The sequence below is a fragment of the Dendrobates tinctorius genome, unplaced genomic scaffold (assembly GCF_039654945.1).
Source record: "Dendrobates tinctorius isolate UK_male_01 unplaced genomic scaffold, ASM3965494v1 ptg000232l, whole genome shotgun sequence".
NCBI classification, from domain to species: domain Eukaryota; kingdom Metazoa; phylum Chordata; class Amphibia; order Anura; family Dendrobatidae; genus Dendrobates; species Dendrobates tinctorius.
Window position 1 is genome coordinate 19,466,456 of NW_027361899.1, and position 26,409 is coordinate 19,492,864.

Genomic DNA, 26,409 nt, shown 5'->3' on the forward strand with positions numbered 1-26,409 from the left:
TTGGACCTTACAAGATTTTGGAGATTATTAATCCGGTCTCTTTTCGTTTGGCTCTTCCTGTCACATTTAAAAGCCATAATGTGTTTCATAAGTCCTTGTTGAAGAGGTTTGTTGAGCCAGCAGTTCCTGGGGTGGCACCTCCGGACCCTGTATTGGTTGAAGGTAACATGGAATATGAGGTAGAGAAGATACTGGATTCCCATCTGGCTAGACGGAGACTCCAGTATTTGGTTAAGTGGAAGGGTTATGGTCAGGAGGATAATTCCTGGGTCTCTGCCTCTGATATTCATGCCAAAAGATTGGTGCGTGCCTTTCATCGGGCTCACCCTGATCGCCCTGGTGGCGTGGATGAGGGTTCGGTGACCCCTCCTCAAGGGGGAGGTACTGTTGTGAGTTCATTTTCCCCTTCACCATTGAGGTCTGATGAACTCCCTCTTCTGGTGAAGGAAGGTAGTGAGGCTGATTACCAAGCATCTGGGCAGGATGATGATGACTGGGTGACGGGAATTGCTGACTGGATATAAGGCAGCCGACGCCCTTCTGCCTTGCTGGTGATCTCTCTGAGGGATTCTAGGAGACCAGTCTGATTCCTGCTCCTCAAAAGCTATGTTTTCTGCTCTGTTTCTTGCATTTGTGTTTTGGTTTTGTTTTTCCTTGTTTTTCTGATTTCTGCCATTCCCTGCTGGGGTGCGCTGAATTCCTTTTTGCTCTGTCTTCAGAAAATACCTGAGTACTGATATAGTCTTTTTGAAGCCTAGCGTCTTCAGGGCTTTTTTCCCTATCAGCTGTTGGCTCTTGTTTTGATAGGTTTTTGGCGGATTACAGACAGCAGCTTTTCTATCCTGTCCTATGTAGTTAGCTTGGGCCCCATCGTTTGCTCAGCCTATCTTTCTATCTGTGTGAGTGTTTTTTCATCTTGCTTCACCGTCATTATATGTTGGGGGCTGCCTATTGCTTTGGGGTCTGCTCTGGGGCAGTTTAGATTTCCCTTTCTGTCTTTAGGCTATGTAGTTCTCCGGCTGTGATCGAGGGGTCTAGGGCACCGTAGGAACCACCCACGGCTACTGCTAGTTGTTGTTGATAAGTTCAGGGGTCTGTAATCCGATAGCTGCCAACGTCTCTGGTTTTCTGGACTTAGCTAGTATTTCTGTTTTTGCCTCCTACGGTGACTCATTCATAACAGGGATGTGTCACAGCAGCGATGACCCGGTCCGTGGCCCTGGGCGACCAAGCAATGGGGAGATGTAGCTAATGGTAGAATAGTTCGTGACACCCATATAAGTTGCAAAATTCATGGAACACTTCTGCCTCGAAAGCTGGACCTTGGTCTGTCAGCACCCTCTCAGGATAACCATATGGTCTACAGAAGTGCTATTGGAATGCTCTGGCCGCTGTCCTGGCCGTTAGATCTTTGACGGGCACAACCACCAGGAATCTTGAATAGTGGTCCACAATGGTAAGGGCATAGAGGTAGCCTGACCGGTTTGGAACCAGCTTCACATGGTCCAAGGCTACCAACTCCAGGGGCTGTTTGGTGATGATTGGCTGTAAGGGAGCTCTCTGGCTGTCTCGATCCTTTCTGCGCAGGTTACACTGTCCACACTCCCAGCACCACCTCTCAATGGCCTTCCGCATGCCAGTCCAGTAGAACCTCTCTAGGAGCAATGTTTCCAACTTCTTCCATCCAAAGTGTCCAGCTCCATTGTGGTATGCTCCTAGGACCATTGATGCATCTCTCTTTGGGACCACCACCTGCCAGACCAGCTCATGTGTGCGGGCATTGATACTCCTCTGACACAGCTTCCCTTCATAAATGAGTAGCCGACCTCTTTCCTTCCACAACTGATGAGTTTCTTCAGGAGCATTCAAGTCTAGGCGTGAGTCACCTTGTGTCAGCAGCTCTTTCACCAGGCGGACTGCAGGGTCATTATCTTGCGCTTCTTCCCAATCATGATGGGGCAACGGATTCAGAGTGACTTCCTTCAAGCCAGGCCGCCTGTTTCTCACTCCTTGAGCACGTTGGGCCGCCAGTGGCCGTTGGAAGGGAGGCAATTCTACCTCTTCCAGAGCCTCAGGGTCTTCTCCTGCATCTGGCAGATTAGGCATCCTGGATAGCACATCAGCATTGGCATTCTTGTGCCCTGCCCGATACTTGATGGTAAAATCATAATTGGATAACCGAGCCATCCATCACTGCTCCAGTGCTCCTAGCTTGGCAGTGTCCAAGTGGGTCAACGGGTTGTTGTCCGTGAAGATTGTAAACTTGGCAGAAGCTAGGTAATGCTTGAACCTTTCGGTGATAGCCCAGACTATGGCAAGGAACTCCAGCTTGAAAGAACTGTAATTATCAGGGTTCCTCTCAGTGGGACGCAGCTTCCTGCTGGCGTAGGAGATCACTCTCTCTTTTCCATTCTGTACCTGCGACAGTACTGCTCCTAATCCCACGTTGCTGGCATCCGTGTACAGCACAAAGGGTTTGTCATAATCTGGGTAGGCCAGAACTTCATCAACTGTGAGAGCCATCTTCAATCTGGTGAAAGACCTCTCCAACTCTTCAGTCCATTCAAATGTGGAATTCTTCTGCTTGCCTTTCTTGGACTGCCCCACCAGAAGGTTTTGCATCGGGGTGGCTATTTCAGTAAAGCCTTTGATGAATCTCCGGTAGTAGCCTACCAGTCCAAGGAATCGGCGTACCTCATGGAGGTTGCTGGGCTTCGTCCAGTCCCGGATGACCGTGACTTTGTCAGGATCTGGTGCCACACCTCCTGCACTGACCACATGACCGAGGTACTGTACCTTAGACTTCAGGAGGTGGCATTTTGAAGGCTTCACTTTCAGGCCAAAATTGGACAAAGCTTCAAACACTTCGGCCAGGTGTTCCAGATGCTCTTCATTGGTCTTGGAGAAAACAATGACATCATCCAGGTTCAACAGGACTGTTTCAAAGTTTATGTGTCCCAGGCAACACTCCATCAGCCATTGAAAGGTTCCTGGAGCAGTGCAGAGCCCAAATGGCATATAATTGAACTCACAGAGACCCATTGGAGTGGTAAATGCGGTTTTCTCCTTGTCTGCCTCTGCCACGGGAACCTGCCAATACCCACTGGTGAGATCCAAGGTGGAAAAGTAGTTAGCAGTTTTAAGTGCAGCTAATGACTCTTCAATTCTAGGCAATGGGTAGGCATCTTTATGTGTGATACTGTTAATTTTCCTGTAATCAACACACATTCTCATAGTACCATCCTTTTTCTTTACAAACACTATTGGAGCTGCCCATGGGCTACAACTGTCCCTAATGACCCCAGCTTCCTTCATCTCTTTCAACATACTCTTAGCACATTGGTACTGTGTTGGGGGTATAGGTCTGTACTTCTCCTTTATGGATGGATGGTCTCCGGTGGGGATATGATGTTGGACCCCATTTGCCTGCCCAAAATCTAGTGGGTGTTTGCTGAATACCCGCTCATACTCTTGTGTCACTCTGTAAACCCCATTTCTCTGGTATGAAGGTGTAGAGTCAGTTCCCACCTGCAGTTGCTGGCACCACTCTTCTAGCTGCTTCACAGGGCCATTGTCCTCCACCGGATCGGATGAGACCAAAGGCTCTGCTGCCTGCAATGAGTTGTTATTAACAGTGAGCAGTTTAGCAACTGTGGCGTACCGAGGTATTGTGGCTTCCTCCTCCCCACAATTCAGAAGGCGTACAGGTACTCTCCCTTTTCGTACATCAACCAGCCCTCTGGCTGTCAGGATAGTGGGCCTGCTATCTGAATATACTGGCTCTACCAATGCCTGGTAATCTTGCCCTCTGAGCCCTATGGCTGCCCGACACCAAATCAACATCTCACATCTGGGGGGTATTACAATGGGGAAAGCATCACTCACTCTGACGCTGCCAATCTCTCCACCAGAGAGTTCTACCTGTTGCCTTTGCATCAGGGCTCGGATCTCCTTCTGCAGGACTCTTTGTTCTCCGGAACCAGCAGTCTCAGCCACCTGTTGCAACAAGACAATAACCTCGGACAGACAGTTTTCAATTACATTTGTACCAAGAGTCATCATGGGATTACATTCACGTCGATCAATATCAACAATTATCAGACCTTGTGATTTTAGCTCCAACTGGCCCACTTTAACAGTAAAGGACAGTGCCTGGCCAGATGACCTGCCTTGTAGCAGCGCCGACAGATGGGACGTCCGTCCTGGTCATAGCGATCGTTGTTCCTTCCTCGAAGTGGCGGGGTTCTCCTCCTCCGGAGCCACGGGACATCCTCTGGACTGGAAGCAAGCTGGACCTTTTCTTTGGAGGAATCCTGCAGGGACTGCACAGTTCTGGTGAGTGCAGCCATTCCTTTAGTCAGCTCCATGACTTGAAGACGCAGCTCCTCTGTTGGATCTTTATCCAGGGTCTGGGCATCAGCCTCCACAGGGATGGAAGGAAAGGATGTAGCTTCCTGATGGTAGGTGAACGCTGGGCGCCTAGGGGGCGCTGGACGGCTGTCAGAGGATTCCTGCAGTACCCGGATAGCCCTGTCCTTAAACTCATCAAAGTTCAAATCAGGCTTTTGCAGGGTAATGATGCGTAACTGTCCTCTGTGGGTACTGGACAAGAGTCCTTCGATGAACTGCTCCTTCAACAATTTGTCTTCTTCTTTCACACTATCAGAGTCAACTTGCTTAACTGCTCGCAGCGCCTCCTGCAGGTTGAGGGCATAGTCCCTGATACTGTCCTGCGCCCTCTGTTTACAGCCAAAGAACCGCATCTTAATTTCAGCTGCAGTGCGGGTGTCAAAAGTGCTTCTCAGCTTGGCCAGGATCTTTGCAACAGTGTCTTTATCAGTGTCCTGCCAGGCTTTCACCTCTCTCTGTGCTGCACCCGTTAGCTGTCCAATCAGGATATTCACTTTCTGGTCTTCAGACAGAGGGTAAACTTTAAACAAGCTGCACAGTCTCTGTTTAAATTCACTCAGGGTATGCAACTCACCCGAGTACTGCGGTAGCCAGGCCGCTCCCGGTATGTAGGGCATGGATAGCGGCATTATGGGGACCGCTGCGACGGGTGCTCCTCCTGGCGGTACCGCGGGGTTGGCAGCGGCGTCAGCCGCTGCATTGGCTTGTGGTGCAGACATTCTCTTCCCCCCCTAGTTAACGCTAGCCAGGGCTGAGGGTTGCGGGAACTCACCGGCGGCCGCTTCGCAGGCCCGACGCTCCGGGCTGTAGGCCTCAACTCCTCCTCCTCTCGCGCGCTGTCCTCTCTTCCTGCGTGGCACTTCTCTTCTTTGCGCGCTGCGGCAGGCTCTGCCCACGAAGGCCGCTCCTCTTTCTTCCCGCATGCGCCAAGCAGCGCGGCAATGGCGGTTTCTGGCGCCAAATTCACACAGTTCACAATCACAGTCTATGGCACACAGGACCTGGGGATACCGGGCTCCGTAATCCTGTTCGTGACGCCAAATTGGGTAACCCTCCCAGGGCTGTGAGGTACTCAGTACCGGGCCGGTGTCAGGGGGATGTGTCACAGCAGCGATGACCCGGTCCGTGGCCCTGGGCGACCAAGCAATGGGGAGATGTAGTTAATGGTAGAATAGTTTGTGACGCCACCCGTGGTGTTTGGCAAATATGGTGTTAGGCCAACGCTGCATACAGATCCGCTGGGACTGATGATATGTGCAGCTTAGATGGTAAAGCTCCCCACAGGTGGAGCTGTAGTCCCAGGGCAGTATAGATGTAGCTGGCACGGGGATGTAGCAGTGCCGAAAGCGTAGGGAACAGACAAGACACTGCGGTTGTAGTTTCTGTACCTTTACTGAGTATATGCAGTCCAGAGTCCTGATTACAGATGGTAATGGAGCAGGTTAGCCTGGAAGCAGATCAGGATTCTCTCTCAGCAGAAGGGCTGTGCAGTCTCCTTCCTAGTGCTTTGTAGTGTGAAGCACTCCAGTACTTAGTTACTCTTAAATGCCTCTCTTCAGATGTTCCTAGAACTTTACTTGTATGACAGACAGCTGTAGCCTCTCTCGGGGACTCCTCTCCTGAGTCCTGGCTCACTAGTCAATTGCTGTTGTGTCCCAAGTCTTTGCTGGGAGCAGGACATTTACAGCCTCCTACTCCTCTGGTATCTGTGGTAGGACCGTCAGTATCCGTACCACCGTGGAGACCAGGCTCCATTTCTGTGCGCTCTCAAGCTGAGGGAGCTCGCCTTCTGCAGCTCAACCTCTCAGCTTCGCACCTCCCGTCTGCACACTTCACCCTCCGCAGACTATCTGATCCTTCTTCCTCCTGGCCATCAGAGGACACTCCTCTCCAGAATCCTGGTTCAGAGTTCCCCCTGGTGGCCCGGAGTGGAACTGTGTTGCATGCATTAGGTTAACTGCTGGAGAGACCCATCACTGCTTCCAAGCCTGGCATTACCCTCCCCTTGAGGAAGGCAAAGCCAGTGTGGCGACCATACCCCTGGGGGCGCCACACATGCCCTGGTGTCCTCCACTTATTCCTGCGCCAGCCTGCCCAGCACTGCTACATCCCTCGCGCCAGACACTACACATCTAAGTGTCACTTCACCTACACTGTCCTGGGACTACAGCCCTGCCTGTGGAGGGCTATAACATCACTGCTGCACTACACCATCTGTCTAAGAGGATCTGTCTGCAGCGTCGGCTTACATCTCTATTGCCGAATACCACAGGTGGCGTCACGAATCACTTATAAACTTTCACTACCATCAGCACACTGAAACAACCTCTTTCACAATGGGCGCCCAGGGCCACGGGCCGGGTCCCAGCTGCTGTGACATCTCCCATTGAAGCTCATCGGGCCCGGTACCGAGTACCCCACAGCCCTGGGTGTGAGGGTGGGTCGCCCTCCCAGGGCTGTGGGGTACTCGGTACCGGGCCGGTGTCAGCGGGATGTGTCACAGCAGCGGTGACCCGATCCGTGGCCCTGGGAGCCCAAGTATTAGGGGAGATTGAATGGTGTAATGTAGTTAATGGAATAGCTCGTGACGCCACATGTGGTGTTCGGCAAGTGAGATGTTAAGATGACGCTGCATGCAGATCCACTGGGACTGATGGTATGGTGCAGCAAAGAAGTAAAAGCTCCCCACAGGTGAAGCTGTAGTCCCAGGGCAGTGTAGATGTGGTTGGCACGGAGATGTAGCAGTGCCAGAAGGGTAGGAAGCAGACAAAGACACAGCAGGGTGCAATTTCCGTACCTTTACTTGATAAATGCAGTCCAGGGTCCTGATTACAGATGGTACTGGAGCAGGCTAACCTGGAAGCAGCTCAGGGATTCTCTCTCAGCAGATGGGCTGTGCAGTCTCCTTCTTAGCACTTATTTGAGTGAAGTACTCCTAGTACTGAGTTACAATGAAATTCCTCCTAATTCTCTTCTACTAGCACTCCTCGTATGGCAGACAGCTGTCCTCTGGTGTCTGTTGCAGGACCATTAGTATCCGTACAACCGTGGAGACCAGGCTCCAGTTCATGCGCTCTCGCTGTGAGGGAGCTCTCTTTTCTCAGCTCAACCTCCAGCTTCTCTCCACACGTCTGCACACGTGGACCTCCTCACACTAACTGACCACTCCTTCCTCTTGGCCCTCAGAGAGCACTCCTCCCTTCAATTCCGGTTCAGAGTCCCCCCTGCTGGCCTGGAGTGGAACTGTGTTGCATGTATAGGTTAACTGCGAGAGAGACCCTTCACTGCTTCCAAGCCTGGCATTACCCTCCCGGGAGGAAGGCAAAGCCACTGTGGCGGCCATACTCCTGGGGGCGCCACAAGGGCGTCCCAGTTACACTGCTGTACTGTGACAATGAGTTTGGTGGTTACACTTCTATACTGTGAGTCTAAGCTTGGCGGTCACATTATTATACTATGACACAGAGCTTGGTGGTTACATTATTATACTATGACACAGAGCTTGGTGGTTACAGTTCTATACTGCAGAACTCAGCTTGAAAGTTACACTACAATTCCGTGGCACTAAAATTGGCTGATATAAAACAGGAATAATCACTTATAGTGAAATCAGCAAGTGTTTTCCACCAGTATTTTGCCCCAATTGCCTTTAACAGTTCAAAGATAAGTTTCACTTAAAAAAAAGGGTGGGGGTGCGATATTCATGCTCAGGGGGTTCCTTCCACGTTCATTATGCTCACTAACAACCTCCTGATTACGTCAATACCATTGTTGGACTGTCCAGCACATTCTAAGTACATCCTATGAAGTATTGACACCACACTATCTCCCTGACCTAATACTACTTGTGTGACTATTAAGCTGAAACTTTATTCTCCACCTCTGCCACAGACCACCAGGGTTGTAGACCTTAACCCCTTTACCGCCCAAGACCTCAGGGATGTTACCAGTAGCGCTTTATCTATTCAAGACTACCAGGAACATCATTTTCCTTAACATGCTAGGCCCTAGGGTCTGAAACTCTGGACCTTGTACTCCACCGTCTTCATGTGGGCCTTAACCCATTCACTATAACAGGTAATAAAGACGTTATTCACACCTATACACCCCTTGGCAACTATCCTAGACCACCACTCGAGTCCAGTCTGGCAGTGTTTTGGGGTCCCAGAAATGTTAAGATTTTATTTAGTATCCCTATATTTTTTTTCCTTGAAGGACACAATGTCCTTGAGATATTCACAGTTGCAGATTTCTTCTCTTGAATATTTTTAGAATCACCCGATCCTCGCACAGATTAACAATTTGTGATTAGTAGGACTGTGCGGAGGATTTCACCAGCTGAATACTTCTTGGCTTTTGTGAACTTTTCTGCCTCCATTAATCCCTGTACAGAATAAATAATGAGAAGAGACAATTTCTTCATCTGTAGAACTGCGCTCGTCAAAAACATTTCTCTATCCAGTTTTTTGGGGTCCGTCCACCTTATATTGATGTGAACGCTGATTTGTTTTTTTTACTTACGGTACTTGGGCAAAATGGACATATGGACACAATATTTTTCAGATCATTTCAGAAAAGATCAGTTTAGAAAATGACCCCTATTTCATATAATGGGTGCTGACCAAAATTGTGGTTAAAAATCTTAGACAGTAAAGCGCTGTGGAATATGTTGGTGCTATATAAATAAAGATTATTATTATTTATTAGACTTTCCCAACCATGGCCATCCCTGCAGTTTCAAATTTCTTATCTGGATAAATACCCCATTAAGTTATATTATTTTAATTTCCCACTTGTCCATTGACAATACATTTATAATAGTCTGTACATTGCAGCATTGCAGACATAGGGCTTCACCTGGTATAAATCAATGAAAAAGAAAAAAGTAATCTGAAGTACTCACCCTTTATGGGTTGTGTTCAGACACAACCACTCACAACATTTTTTGCAGTTGTATAGCTGCTGCAGCGCTCGTGCAGGTGGAAACGTCCACTAAGAATCACAAGTTGAGGATCAAGAAAAGCACTTCTGAGCAACCGTGCTGCTACAGTGTCACAAGTAGTACATTTAATAAAGAACTTGAAATATTTATATGGATTTCTGAAGAATTCGTGTCACTGTAGCAGCGCGGTTGCTCAGAAGTGCTTTTCTTGATCCTCAACTTGTGATTTTTGGAAAAAGAAAAGTGATAACCTGCCCTAAGGAGAGATGATCAGTGTGTGATCAGTGGAGGTAAGATCCCCATGGCCTCCAGCGATTATGTAAGACAAGCGTAGCCTTATGTATTGGCAAGCCACCATACTTTTACTATGAAGCTCCTAAAAATTTCTGGTGCATGTAATTCCCTTCATAATTCCCATGCTGTGTGCAATCTAAGTGTCACATGGCTATCAGTATATACATTTTACCTTTTCTGAAAGGCCACAGAGGCTGCAACATCATTAACAAGAGGCACCACTAACCAATCAACACCATGAAGACCAAGGAGATCTCTAAACAACAAGAGATCTCTGAGCAACACCATGAAGACCAAGGAGATCTTTGAACAACACCATGAAGACCAAGGAGATCTCCAAACAACACCATGAAGACCAAGGAGATCTCCAAACACCACCAAGAAGACCCAGGAGATCTCTTAGCAACATCATGAAAACCAAGGAGATCTCCAAACACCACCATGAAGAGGCAGGAGATCTCTGAACAACTCTATGAAGACCAAGGAGATCTCCAACCAACACCATGAAGACCCAGGAACATGAAGACCCTGTGAACAACACTGTGAAGACCCAGGAGATCTCTGAACAACACCATGGAGACCAAGGAGATCTCCAAACACCACCATGAAGACCCAGGATATCTCTGAGCAACACCATGAAGACCAAGGAGATCTCCAAACACCACCATGAAGACACAGGAGATCTCTGAACAACACCATGAAGACCAAGGAGATCTCCAAACACCACCATGAAGACACAGGATATCTCTGAACAACACCATGAAGACCCAGGAGATCTCCTAGCAACAAAATGAAAACCAAGGAGATCTCCAAACACCACCATGAAGACCAAGGAGATCTGTGAACAACACTGTGAAGAGCCAGGAGATCTCTGAACAACACCATGAAGACCAAGGAGATGTCCAAACACCACCAAGAAGACCCAGGAGATCTCTGAACACCATGAAGACCCAGGAGATCTCCAAGCAACACCATGAAGACCCAGGAGATCTCAAAACACCACCATGAAGACCAAGGAGATCTATGAACAACACTATGAAGACCAAGGAGATCTCTGAACAACACCATGAAGACTAAGGAGATCTCCAAACATCACCATGAAGACTAAGGAGATCTCTAAGCAACACCATGAAGACCGAGGAGATCTCTGAACAACACCATGAAGCCCTATTTGTGTGCATTTTTTTTTCCACTAGGCAGCCACCCCCTCCATAATTTTGGTAGGTTTGTGAGTGGCTGCTTTTATCAGTAGTTTGCACCTGTGCTACACCAGTCTATATTATGGAGGCCTGCTGCATCCTGCTAGTGCATCTGTCACCTGACTGGTCTTGGTAAGGCTGTTTCCTTTTGGTATTTTTTCTTAGATGTTGTTTGGGAATGTGATACAGTGACTCTCCCCGGTAGCATTGCTCCTCCATGGGGCTGAAGATGTAGTTGTAGATGCCTTTGTTACTCTTCTCTTGGGATTTATTCATTTCATTTTGTCGGCCTCCTCCAGTCACAGATATAAACAAATAATACATTTACTACAATCAGATAAAATGATGCCGTTATGGGGCATTAACCTGCAGAGCTGTGCTTCCCTCCAGGGTGATAAATGGGTGGAAGAGCAGACTGTGCAAATTATTCATGGGGTGTAAAAGAAATGATTACGCGGTCTTCTGCTGTATATACTGTATGTATATTCCATGGAGGCAAGATCACCAGCAAGACTAGGAAATATGCTACCAAAGATTAAATGATTTGGTATGGTGCTGGAGACAGTATACAAGCAGACCATCGCAGCTATGATAGGAAGGGGTCAGAACATGCAGAGCATCGCAGCTATGATAGAAAGGTGTTAGGACACATAGAGCATCATAGCTATGATAGGGGTCAAGGCACACAAAGCATCGCAGCTATGGTAGAAAGGAGCCAGGACACACAGAGCATCGCAGCTATGATAAAAAGGAGCCAGAAAATGCAAAGCATCGCAGCTATGATAGAAAGGATTCAAGACACGCAGAGCATCACAGCTATGATAGAAAGGGCTCAAGACACGCAGAGCATCTTAGCTACAATAGAAAAGTGTCAGGACACAGAATATCGCATCTATGATAGAAAGGTGTCAGGACATGCAGAGCATTGCAGATATGATAGAAAGGTGTTAAGACACACAGAGCATCGTAGCTATGATAGGGGTCAAGGCACACAAAGCAACGCAGCTATGATAGAAAGGAGCCAGGACACACAGATCATTGCAGCTATAATAGAAAGGAGTCAGGAAATTCAAAGCATCGCAGCTATGATAGAAAGGGCTCAGGACACGCAGAGCATCTTAGCTATGATAGAAAAGTGTCAGGACACATAGAATATCGCAGCTATGATAGAAAGGTGTCAGGACATGCAGGGAATCATAGCTATGATAGAAAAAAGTCAGAACACGCCGAGCATTGCAGATATGATAGAAAGGTGACAGGACACGCAGGGCATTGCGACTATGATAAAAATGGGTCAGGACATGCAGAGCATCGCAGCTATGATAGAAAGGAATCAGAACATCACAGTGCCACATAATATCGCTCTGAAATGATAATTGCGAGTGCTATGATAAACAGGTAGCGCATTATTCACATGAAGCGTCACAGTATCCCAGATCTGCCTAATGTAACAGCTCGGAGTGGCAGCTGACATCACAGGGCACGGGAAGAAATTAGATTATAATGAGGGAACCTGAAGATTTCTCTTCCTGATTCTACAGGACTCATCCTCTCCGGGGGGCGCGCGGTGATGGAGACCTCGGAACGCTTTATAAACTTTTCACAGCTTGTTATTCTCAGCCTGAAGAAAAATGGAAATTAGCATTTGTATTGAGTCACATTAGAGTTAATTCCTCACTTGCAGCCTGAAAAATAAGCTTATTAAGAAATTATCCATTTCTCGCAGATGAATAAATATGTGACCCCTCCACAGTACTCTTCTATAATATACAGTATAGTGATATCATATGGGATGTGGGGGGTGCAGTCATTACGACTTGCGGGGGTTTTCTTACTCTTGGTTGTAAAATAATAATGGGGATTTGTCTTTCAAAGACACACACAATATATATGTACGGTGTATGTGTATATACTGTGGGTACGGAAAATATTCAGATCCCTTTAAATTTTTCACTCTTTGTTTCATTGCAGCCATTTGGTAAATTCAAAAAAAAGTTCATTCTTTTCTCATTAATGTGCACTCTGCACCCCATCTTCACTGAAAAAAAACCCTGAAATGTAGAAATTTTTGCAAATTTATTAAAAGAGAAAAACTGAAATATCACATGGTCATAAGTATTCAGCCCCTTTGCTCAGTATTGAGTAGACGCACCATTTGAGCTAGTACAGCCATGAGTCTTCTTGGGAATGATGCACCAAGTTATTCACCCCTGGATTTGGGGATCCTCTGTCATTCTTCCATGCAGATCCTCTCCAGTTCCGTCAGGTTGGATGGTGAACGTTGGGTTTAGGTCAGGCCTCTGGCTGGGCCAGTCAAGAATGGTCACAGAGTTGTTCTGAAGCCACTCCTTTGTTATTCTAGCTGTGTGCTTAGGGTCATTGTCTTGTTGGAAGGTGAACCTTCGGTCAAGTGTGAGGTCCAGAGCGCTCTGGAAGAGGTTTTCATCCAGGATATCTCTGTACTTGGCCGCCTTCATGTTTCCTTCAATTGCAACCAGTCATCCTGTCCCTGCAGCTGAAAAACACCCCCATAGCATGATGCTGCCACCACCATGTTTCACTGTTGGGATTGTATTGGGCAGGTGATGAGCAGTGCCTGGTTTTCTCCACACATACCACCTAGAATTATCACCAAAAAGTTCTATCTTTGTCTCATTAGACCAGAGAATCTTATTTCTCATAGTCTGGGAGTCCTTCATGTGTTTTTTTAAGCAAACTCTATGCGGGCTTTCATATGTCTTGCACTGAGGAGAGGCTTCCCTCGGGCCACTCTGCCATAAAGGCCCGACTGGTGGAGGGCTGCAGTAATAGTTGACTTCGTGTAACTTTCTCCCATCTCCCTACTGCATCTGTGGAGCTCAACCATGGTGATCTTGGGGTTCTTCTTTACCTCTCTCACCAAGGCTTTTCTCCCACGATTGCTCAGTTTGGCTGGATGGCCAGGTCTAGGAAGACTTCTGGTGGTCCCAAACTTCTTCCATTTAAGGATTATGGAGGCCACTGTGCTCTCAGGAACCCTGAGTACTGCAGAAATTCTTTTGTAACCTTGGCCAGATCTGTGCCTTGCCACAATTCTGTCTCTGAGCTCCTTGGCCAGTTCCTTTGACCTCATGATTCTCATTTGGTCTGACATGCACTGTGAACTGTGAGGTCTTATATAGACAGGTGTGCGCCTTTATAAATCAAGTCCTATCCGTTTAACTAAACACAGCTGGACTCCAATAAAGGAGTAGAACCATCTCAAGGAGGATCACAAGGAAATGGAAAGCATGTGACTTACATATGAGTGTCTGACCAAAGGGGCTGAATACTGATGACCACGTGATATTTCAGGTTTTTTTTTAATAATTTGCAAAAATTTCTACATTTCTGTTTTTTTTTCAGTCAAGATGGGGTGCAGAGTGCACATTATTGAGAAAAAAAAGACCTTTTCAGAATTTACCAAATGGCTGCAATGAAACAAAGAGTGAAAAATGTAATGGGGTTGGAATACTTTCCTTACCCACTGTATATATACAGCTCTGGCAAAAATTAAGAGACCACTTCCAAATGTTCAGTTTGTCTGATTTTTCTCTTTATAGGTATTTTTAAAATGTAAATTGTTCTTTTATTCTGTAAACTACTGACAACATGTCTCCGAAGTTCCAAGCAATACATTTTTTTTCCCTGAATATTTAAGAAAAAACAAAAACAAAAACAAAACCCAGTGCTTGCAGACCTCAAATAATGCTAAGAAAACAAGTTCATAATCATTTAGACACAACAATACTAATGTTTTAACTCTGGAAGAGTTCAGAAATCAATATTTTGTGGAATAACCATGATTTTTAATCACAGCTTTCATGCGTCTAGGCATGCTTTCCACCAGGATTTCACACTGTTTCTGGCACAAAAATGTAAGCAGTTCTTCTTTGATTGATGGCTTGTGACTATCCATCATCCTCTTGATTACATTCCAGAAGTTCTCTTATACACTGTATATACGGCACGGTGGCTCAGTGGTTAACACTGCAGCCTGGGATCCTGGGTTCAAATCCCACCAAAGACAATATCTGTAAGGAGTTTGTATGTTCTCCCTGTGTTTGCGTTTCCTCTGGGTATTCTGGTTTCGTCCCACATTCCAAAGACTGTCCCCATCGCGGACAGTGCCAATGAGGTCTGAAAGCACTGTTGTTGTTTTTTTCAAAACTACATGGATGACTATGGGCTGTGCATTATACTACATGGATGACTAAGGGCTGTACATTATATTACATGGATGACTATGGGCTGTGCAACTTACTACATGGATGACTATGGGCTGTACATTATACTACATGGATGACCATGGGCTGTGCATTACACTACATTGGTGACTATGGACTGTGCATTATACTACATGGTTGACTATGGACTGTGCATTATACTACATGGTTGACTATGGGCTGTGCATTATACTACATAGATGACTATGGGCTGTGCATTACACTACATTGGTGACTATGGACTGTGCATTATACTACATGGATGACTATGGCGTGTGCATTATACTATATGGATGACTATGGGCTGTGCATTATACTACATGGATGACTATGGGCTGTGCATTATACTACATGGATGACTATGGACTGTGCATTATACTACATGGATGACTATAGGCTGTGCATTATACTACATGGATGACTATGGACTGTGCATTATACTGTATGGAGGACTATAGGGTGTGCATTATACTATATGTAGGACAATGGGATGTGCATTATACTACATGGATGACTATGGGCTGTGCATTATACTATATACGATATGATACGATACACTTTATTGATCCCAAGGGAAATTATGGTATTACAGCAGTGATACAACAGCATTACAAACAAACATTACAAACAGCATTACATAGAGTAATTACTAGACACAGATCTGGCACATGACTAACTACAATACGTAACAATACAAGGTACACCAATATCTGATCATTTCCATTAGTGCGCCAGCCCTGGGCCGTAGCCATCTTTCACCCTTAGCGAATTGTTATACATCCCCATAGCAGTAGCCATAGCAGTAGGCACAAACGATTTTCTGAATTTCTCCTTCTTGCACCTCAGTAGGATTAGACGGCTGCTGAATGTGCTCTTCTGATTCAAGAACAGCACGTATAGTGGGTGTGTATTATTGTTCATTATAGCCCTGCACTTCTTTTGAATACTATCCTCCACTACCTCCTCAAAAGAGTCAGGCTATGTGCACACGTGTGGAATTCCAGGGGAAATTTCCGTGGGAATTCCGCAACTCCTATCGTGGGAAATACGCGAGATATCCGCATGCGTAATTCCCGTGAAAATCTAGTGTTTTGCAAGTGTAATTAGCTTGCAGAATGCTAGCATTTTCCAAGTGATCTGTAGCATCGCTTGGAAAACTGATTGACAGGTTGGTCACACTCGTCAAACAAAGTGTTTGACAAGTGTGACCAACTTTTTACTATTGAGGCCGCCAATGCGGCATCAGTAGTAAGAATATATAATGTTAAAAATAATAAACAAATAAAAAAATCGTGATAGTCTCACCTTCCGGCGTCCCCCGCAACGTTCCCTGGCCTCAGCGATGCTCCCGGAAAGTCCCATTCCCAGCGACGCCTTGTGACAATGACCTTTGATGACGTAGCGGTCTCGCGGGACGCCGGAAGGTGAGAATATCACAATTTTTTATTTTAATTCTTTTTTAACAGGGATATGGTACCCAGAGCCTGGAGGAGAATCAGCATGTGCGGAATGCCTTTGAATTCAATGGGTTACTTATTTTATGCGTTTTCCCTGTGTTTTCGCAGAGAAAAAACATGGAAAAAGCGCCTAAAATCCGCAGGAATTCCGCACGTGTGCAGTATGCACATAGCCTCAAGATGGAGGCCAACAGCTGCACTTGCCTTCTTGATAAGTTTGTTGAGCTTATTAGCGTCAGCTACTCGCACACTACTGCCTCAGCAAATGATAGCAAAAAAGATGGCGCTTGCTACAACGGACTGGTAGAACATTTCCAGCATTTTACTGCACACATTGAACGACCTGAGCTTCCGCAGAAAGTACAGTCTGCTCAGTCCCTTCTTGTGAATCTTCTCTGTATGACACCTCCAATCAAGTTTGCTGTCAAGGTGAACCCTCAAATATTTGTAGCTCTCAACCCTCTCCACCACCTGGCCAGCAATAGTGATCGGTAAGTAATCATCCTTTCTCCTTCTATAACTCACCACTATCTCCTTGGTTTTCTTTACATTTAGTTCTAGGCAGTTAGTCTGGCACCAATCCACAAAGTCAGAAACCACCCTTCCATTTTCCTCCACCCCCCGGTCCCCCACAATTCCCGAACAATCACTGAGTCATCTGAGAATTTTTGGAGGTGACAGAGATCGGATTTATACTGAAAGTCAGCTGTATACAATGTGAAGAGGAAGGGCGACAGCACTGCACCCTGATGGGCTCCCACACTGCTCCGTACACTGCCAGATACCACCTCCCCCATCCTTACAAACTGCGCCCTGTCCATCAGGTAGTCACTTATCCAGTTCACCATCCCCTCATCCACTGCCATATCAGTCAACTTATTTCGTAATAAGAGCAGCTGTAAGGTACTGAAGGCACTAGAGAAGTCAAAGAACATGGCGCGCACTGCAGTTCCATCAATGTCCAAGTATGAATGTATTGTATGTAGCAGAGACACTATATAGAGGACTATGGGCTGTGCATTATACTACATGGATGACTATGGGCTGTGCATTACACTACATGGATGACTATGGGCTGTGCATTATACTACATGGATGACTATGGGCTGTGCATTACACTACATGGATGACTATGGGCTGTGCATTATACTACATGGATGACTATGGGCTGTGCATTATACTGTATGGATGACTATGGGCTGTGCATTATACTACATGGATGACTATGGGCTGTGCATTATACTACATTGGTGACTATGGGCTGTGCATTATACTACATGGATGACTATGGGCTGTGCATTATACTACATGGATGACTATGGACTGTGCATTATACTACATGGATGACTATGGGCTGTGCATTATACTGTATGGATGACTATGGGCTGTGCATTACACTACATGGATGACTATGGACTGTGCATTATACTACATGGATGCCTATGGGCTGTGCTTTATACTGTATGGATGACTATGGGCTGTGCATTATACTACATGGATGACTGTTGTGAGTTCATTTTCCCCTTCGTCACTGAGGTCTGGTGAACTCCCTATTCTGGTAAAGGAAGGTAATGAGCCTGATTATCAGGCACCTGAGCCTAATGAGGATGACTGGCTGAGTGGAGTCACTGACTGGATATAAGGCTGCCGACGCCCTTCTGCCCTGCGGGTGATTTCTCTGTGGACTTCTAGGACACCAGTCTGATTCCTGCTTCCCTAAAGCTAAGTTTTCTGCTTTGCCTGTTTGCATTTATGTTTTGTTTTCCTTGCTTTTCTGGATTCTGCCATTCCCTGCTGGGATGAGCTGAATCTCCTTTTGCCGGTTGCTCTGTCTTCAGAATATTCCTGAGTACTGATATAGCTTTTTTGAAGCCTAGCGTCTTCAGGGCCTTTTTCACTGTCAGTCTGTTGGCTCTTATTTTCATAGGGTTTTTCACGGATTGCAGACAGCAGCCTTCCTGTCCTTTCCTATCTAGGTAGTTTGGGCCCCGTCTTTGCTCAGTCTATCTTTCTGTCTGTGTTAGTGTTTTCATCTTGCTTCACCGTCATTATATGTTGGGGGCTGCCTATTGCTTTGGGGTCTGCTCTGGGGCAGTTTAGATTTCCCCTTTCTTTCTTTAGGCCTATTTAATTCTCTGGCTGTGATCGAGGGGTCTAGGGCATCGTAGGAACCCCCCACGGCTACTGTTAGTTGTTGTGATAGGATCAGGGGTCTGCAATCCGATAGCTGCCAACCTCTCTGGTTTTCTGGACTTAGCTAGCATTTCTGTTTTTGCCTCCTACGGTGACTCAATCATAACAGATGACTATGGGCTGTGCATTATACTACATGGATGACTATGGGCTGTGCATTATACTGTATGGATGACTATGGGCTGTGCATTATACTACATGGATGACTATGGGCTGTGCATTATACTACATGGATGACTATGAGCTGTGCATTATACTACATTGGTGACTATGGGCTGTGCAGTATACTACATGGATGACTATGGGCTGTGCATTATACTGTATGGATGACTATGGGCTGTGCATTATACTACATGGATGACTATGGGCTGTGCATTATACTACATGGATGACTATGGGCTGTACATTATACTACATTGGTGACTATGGGCTGTGCATTATACTACATGGATGACTATGGGCTGTGCATTATACTGTATGGATGACTATGGGCTGTGCATTATACTACATGGATGACTATGGGCTGTGCATTATATTACATGGATGACTATGGGCTGTGCATTATACTGTATGGATGACTATGGGCTGTGCATTATACTGTATGGATGACTATGGGCTGTGCATTATACTACATGGATGACTATGGGCTGTGCATTATACTGTATGGATGACTATGGGCTGTGCATTACACTACATGGATGACTATGGGCTGTGCATTATACTACATGGATGACTATGGGCTGTGCATTATACTGTATGGATGACTATGGGCTGTGCATTATACTACATGGATGACTATGGGCTGTGCATTATGCTACATGGATGACTATGGATTGTGCATTATACTATATGGAGGACTATAGGTTGTGCATTATATTACATGGATGGCTATGGGCTGTGCATTATACTACATGGATGACTACGGGCTGTACATTATACTACGTGGATGACTATGGGCTGTGCATTATACTACATGGATGACTATGGTCTTTGTATTATACTACATGGATGACTATAGGCTGTGCATTATACTACATGGAAGACTATGGTCTTTGCATTATACTACATGGATGACTATAGGCTGTGCATTATACTACATGGATGACTATGGGCTGTACATTATACTACATGGATGACTATGGGCTGTACATTATACTACATGGATGACTATAGGCTGTGCATTATACTACATGGATGACTATGGACTGTGCATTATACTACATGGATGGCTATGGTCTTTGCATTATACTACATGGATGACTATAGGCTGTGCATTATACTACATGGAAGACTATGGTCTTTGCATTATACTACATGGATGACTATAGGCTGTGCATTATACTACATGGATGACTATGGGCTGTACATTATACTACATGGATGACTATGGGCTGTACATTATACTACATGGATGACTATAGGCTGTGCATTATACTACATGGATGACTATGGTCTTTGCATTGTACTACATGGATGACTTTGGGGTGTACATTATACTACATGGATGACTATGGGCTGTGCATTATACTATATGGATGACTATGGGCTGTGCATTATACTACATGGATGGCTATGGGCTGTGCCTTATACTACATGGATGACTATGGGCTGTGCATTATACTACATGGATGGCAATGTGCTGTGCATTATACTGTATGGAGGCCTATGGGGAGTGCATTGTACTATATGGGTGATTATGGGATGTGCATTATACTTCTGCTATGGGATGATTATGAGGTGCTTTATACTTCTGCTATGGGGCTCCATGACTACTATGTACGTCACTTTTGAGTATAATGGTTTATTCTTTTTTTCTTTACATAATAAAGGACAGTCCAAATCTTGCATTTTCTCGTTTTGCCACTGTCTATGGGTGTATAATAGGCTGTTTTCTCCATGTAATGCAGATAGATAGATTAGATATTCATGTATGATATCCAGTGAAGTAGAAGGACAGCGCACAAAACAGAGAGTTTAGAAATAGCTCAGCGCTCTCAGTCATCACCACTCTTTACAGTATAAGTACCAAGAAAACTGCTTTATGAATGGCTGAATAAATAGGGAATTGCCAAAGGTGAAATGTATCATGTCAGGGGCCATGGATAATTCCAGGAGATATCCCGTCTCCATCTGTGACAGGCCGCGGGATGACATCTCATGAGTTTGTTTTGTCCAGGATAAATACAGTATAAGACAGCCATTTATTGAGTAGTATACTAAAATTTAAAGGGGGTTTCCACTTTGTATGCACCGATGTGTGCAGCGCTGTGCAAAAGTTTTACGCAGGTGTGAAAAAATGCTGCAAAGTCAGAATGGTTTAAAAAATAGAAGTGTTTATTTTTAGCAATTAGCAAAATGCAAAGTGAATGAACCAAAAAGAAATGTAAACCCCATCAATATTTGGTGACCGCCAGTCGCCTCCATCATTGTTCGCAGTCACTTGTACATAGTTTATGAAGGATCTCGGCTGGAGATTGTTCCAAACATCTTGGAGACCTGACCCCAGATCTTCTGTGTATGAGGCTTGTGCGGATCCTTCCGTCTCTTCATGTGATCCCGGGCCGGATCATCACGTCCAGGACTCCTCTTTCTTTACAATGTAGATCGGGAATCTGGTCGCTTATACATCTGCAGGCAGTACAGGGGCGGATATATAATTGATGAAGGCCCCCGTGTCTGTCATTACGATCCTCCTCTGAACGCCGGCCCATGCTGATGCACTGCTATGTATAGGACAAGCGATTGGAAGATCACAGCTTCAAGTGCCCTAATGGGACTATTAAATACAGTAAAAAGTTAAAAATAAAATTTTTTTTCAAAAATATTAAAAAAAATAAAAACACAAGTTCAAATCACCCCCCTTTTGTCCCATTAAAAATAAAACAATTTAAAAAATGCACATATTTAGTACCGCTGTGTTCATAAATGTCCAATATAGAAATATAGAAATATAAATTTATCTGATCATTAAACAGTGTAACGAAAAAAAAAATCAACAGGCAAAAATTACATATTTTTTGGGCCGCCACAACATTAGAATAAAATATGTAATAAGAGACAATTAAAACATATCTATCCAGAAGTGGCATCGGTAAAAACTTCAGTTCAGGGTGCAAAAAATAAGCCATCACACATCTCCATGTCCCAAAAAATGAAAGCGCTACGGGTCTTGCAAAATGGCGACACAAGCAAAATTTGTTTCTCTTACAAATTTCTTTTTTTTTTTCACCACTTAAATCAAGAAAAAAACTATCCATGTTTGGTATCTGTGCACTCGTACTGACCTGCGGAATCGTAACGGCACGTCAGTTTTACCGTATAGTGAACATGTTAAATAATTTTTAAAAAATTGTGAAATTACACTTTTTTTTTGCAATTTCAATGCACTTGGAACATTTTTCCCAGTACACTATGTGGTAGAAAAAATGGTGGCATTGAAAAGTACAGCTCATCCCACAAAAAACAAACCAAGCCATAATACGGCCATATTGACGGAAAAGTAAAACAGTTATGACAAAACAAAAATGGAAAAAATAAACACAAAAGTGGTCATGGAGCGAAGGGGTTAAAAGCCACGCTCCCCGCTTGATCCCTTTAACAGATCTCCTCCTGCGCGTGTGTAAATGGAAAGACCTGTCAGTCATTGTCCGTGGGCAGGGAGGAGCGGTATCGTGCACTGTACTGACGGTATGATATAATGTACAGTATATAGCGGTTTATTGCTAGAGTGGAGATTTGACCCTTCGGCATCAGCAGGTCAGACATTTGTCAGATTCTATAACACAAGGTATTAAAAGCAGGGATGCCATTAAATAATGTATCTGCAGATGCTTTGTTGGTTGGAAGTAAGCAGGATAGATAATGTGGCTCATGAAATTTTGTGCAGATCCGCTGCTCGGGACTAAGAACGCTCTCATCATTTCTTGCAGATAATTGCCTTTGATGAATTAAGAACAGACTTCAAAAGCCCAATTGATCAGTGTAATCCTGCGCACGCGGTAAGTCGTCTTTGAAGACGTTTCTACGCTCTCAGAATTAATGCTTTGTCTTAGGATCACGGGTCAGTTGTAGAAGTCATTTTGTGCCACCAATTTGCCCCCTAAGAGGCACAGTCTTGGGTTACTGGTACTGTCTGGTAGTGTTCGGTCTCTTATGTCCTACTTTGGGGTACTCCGACCTGTAATTCACCCACTCCTGTCATGTCCTGACAGACACTGGTTGAGAGTTGTAGTATTGCCCTAAATGATCCTTGATGATCCAGGACCTCTCCTTTACAAAGGTCCTGAGATTATTTAAGCCCCACCCATGCATACAGGCCTCACCCACAGAATGAAAGCATCTTCCTTAAATTGCCATTAGTGGGAGATCATAATATGCCCCCCTAATTCCAGAAGTGGAGCGCCACTTACAAAGCACAGTTCTTGCATCTATCCCATGTATTTCATGTTATTTATTCAGGAAGATCTGAGATGATGTAAATCCCACCTATGCATACAGGACCCTCCCATCTAATGAAAGCACCTCCCCTAAAGTGTCACAATCATGATCTCATAAAGTCTTGTCAGAGTGCCCCCCTATCTCCCAATGTCAGCAAAGTTGGAGAGCAACTAAAAAAGGACAGTTCTTCCTTGGGTGGCCCCATTTCACCCACATATTGCATTAAATTCAGGGACACTTCCATTATGTAAGTCCGGGCTATGCTTACAGGCCCCACCCACATATTGAAAGATTCACCCTTAACGCATCATTATGGGGATCCCATAAAGAGGGTAGGCAGAGTGCCCTCCTAATGCCAGCAAAGAGCCACTGACAAGGAACAGTTCTTCTTCTAGTGGACCCATCTCACCTATATGTTGCATCGTATACAGGAAGACTTCAGATTATGTAATTCCCACCTATGCTTAAAGGCCCCACTCTCATAATGAAATCACCTTCCTTAAAGTGTCATCATCATGATCTCATAACTAAGAGTTGTAGCAAGGAAATGGTTAACCGCAGAATAGCAGTGGATTATAATCAAACTGGAGACGCTTCGCTTGAAGAGATGCATAACCTTGATTGCTGAGGTTAAATCTGAACAGAACCAAGAAGCTGATAACTTGCTTGAGGAGAATTTGGTATGGACAAGTTGGCCAACACTTAGTAAGCTGAACGGAGCTTGGAAAGCATTCTGGTTGTAGAATGGAAGTCAGGAGTTAACTCCTGACAAACTTAAGACAACTGGGGACAATGCTGATTAAAAAACCTAAGATAATTATGTCAGGGGAATTCATTGAGTTGCCTGAGAAATGTAGACTACTAGAAAGGGAGGCGGCCGGGCCATAAGAGAAGGGAGTAAGGTCCGGCACTGGAGCCAGGACAGGTGAGGAAGTTAATGCATAAGGTGGAAAAGGAGACAAAAATGTTTTTGTCCATGTAAGGAGTAGTCCTAGAGTTGTGTTGCCAGTGGGACTGCAGCAATAGTTGTTACTGTAGGAACGACCTCCGTTTACAGAATATTTCTAGGTCCACAGCGAAGCTTCTGTTCCACAACGTCCGTAATCAGCCATATACATGTATCTGCTCTGTCACATCTCCGGTCTTATCTCCTCCATTCATGAGATGTTTTGTGACTCCTCGCCGCTGTACGAATACGCCGCAGTTGCTGGATTACAACGCAGCACGTCCAATGAGCGCAGGCTCCAGAAGCCGCTGTCAACATTTTCGTTGCTCGTGAACTTGACATCTCCAAGGTTATACTGACGATGTATATGGAGAAAGTTTATGGAACCTTCAGGAAACATTAATCTAATGTAGCAGAAAGAACAACGGGAGCTATACTGATACACAGCGCCAAATCCTCCACTTTCCTTAAGACAGTCATAGACTTTTTCCTTAAAATAAACCACCAAGGGAAGGACTGGCCCCCGTGTAGACATCGGTAGATGATTTTATGTAATGTGGCCATATAGAGAGTTCTTATCATCCTGCCTCATTTTTTTATTTCAATATATGGTGGTAGTGAGTTTAATTACCTGCAGTTTATCCTATTTTATGCACTGACTTCATGGATACCGGTGCCTATTCATATCAGCAAAACGGAATAAGCAGAGCTTCAGTATAAAGAATGGCGGACGAAGACAGCATTGTCAGAGACTGACAGCGGCATTTAAGTGGTAGCTCTGATCACTTTGCAAGTGGTGACTGTTTAACACAGCCAGCAGCTGTCATGTACGGAGCGTGCTCAGCTCCTGAACCTGCTCAATACACCTGCACCCGTCCATGTATGTTGATTTTGATGTTAAAGGATGAAAACGCATCTTCTAATACCCCATTTAATTCTGAATTAGTAGATATCAGACCCTCAATGCTTGGTAACAAAGAGTGTCTCTCCAGAGGACCCCACTTGTCAATGTGTTAAGCCGACATCCGATTGACTTTAGTGAGACTGGTGTAATTTCTACATTTTACCTGTGGTGGCACTGTAGGGAAATTGAACACCTGTTACCAGGTCCCGTTATAGATTACCACTGATCGCTGGAGATCCCAGCAGCTCATCACCCTGAGATCAGATTATAATTGTGGGGTGACCCTTCTAAAATGTAAAGGGCTGCGGAATATGTTGGTGCTATAGAAATAAAATTTATTATTATTATTCTAAGAAAATGGATTGCTCAAACCCCAGAACCCTTTTAATCCCAGATACTCCACCCTGAAAAGTCGCAGTTGTAGGTGAGCATTGAGCGTTCTAAATATCAATGCTTCTGCGATCATCCGGTGATTGCCGCCATTTCTATTCCCAGCACTAGGAGTGGAAGCCATTATCCTCTGCAGAAGATTTAGAGGATTGATACAGAATCTTCTCAGTTGCTACAATAAATTTCCCGGTTGCGTCAGATTACAGGATGATGATAATCTATCTGAGCAGCGGAACTTAATAATTACCAAACGCAATCATACATCGGAGGAAACGTGTTGCTGCTCTTCTTAGGGTGTGTGCACATGTTGCGGATTCTGCTGCGGAATTTTCCGCACAAATTTGTCTAAAAGACCTGCGGATTTTCTGTGGATTAGCTTGTGGTTTGACACCTGTCATGGAGCAGGTGCCAAACCGCTGCGGAATCCGCACAAAGAAGTGACATGCTGCGGATTTAAATCCGCAGCAAATCCGCGCGGAAAATTCTGCACCGTGTGCACAGCGTTTTTCATTTTGCATTGCCTTAAACGCAGCCAAATCCGCTGCGGATCCACAGCAGAATCCGCAACGTGTGCACATACCCTTACAGAGACGTAATATTTACGAGTCCTTAGATTCTAGGGTTTCTGATATTCAGGTCTGAACTGGAGCTGCAGTGATATAATTATATCAGTGATCAATAACCTGTAGCTAATATATATATATATATATATATATATATATATACAGTAGCCTTAAATACCTAATTTTTTACCTGGTGTAAAAGCCGCAGTTCTCCTGAATCTGGCGATGTTTCTTTTTTGTACCTGTGCCTCTCCATTCCAGAGATACTGTATGACCAGGGGCATAAAGATCGGGCTCGTTCTAGAAGGTGGCCCGCCGTGAGACCAGCGGTGGAAGCCGTGTCTGTACCATCGGGTTTCAGGCTGTAACCCTTAAGCCTTCCCCCCAGACTGAATGCACTTCAGTCTATTCGCATACGGATATCTCTTAT

General features: G+C 45.1%; 1 protein-coding gene across 1 annotated transcript in view; it reads left to right on the top strand.

Moving 5' to 3' along the window:
- Positions 1-26,409, top strand: part of CNIH3 (cornichon family AMPA receptor auxiliary protein 3) — a 77,965-nt gene that overhangs the window by 28,202 nt on the left and 23,354 nt on the right. Inside the window, exon 2 of the mRNA XM_073556404.1 lies at positions 22,669-22,737. Within this exon, the coding sequence (XP_073412505.1) occupies positions 22,669-22,737 (69 nt within the window). The remainder of the gene's footprint in view (positions 1-22,668; positions 22,738-26,409) is intronic.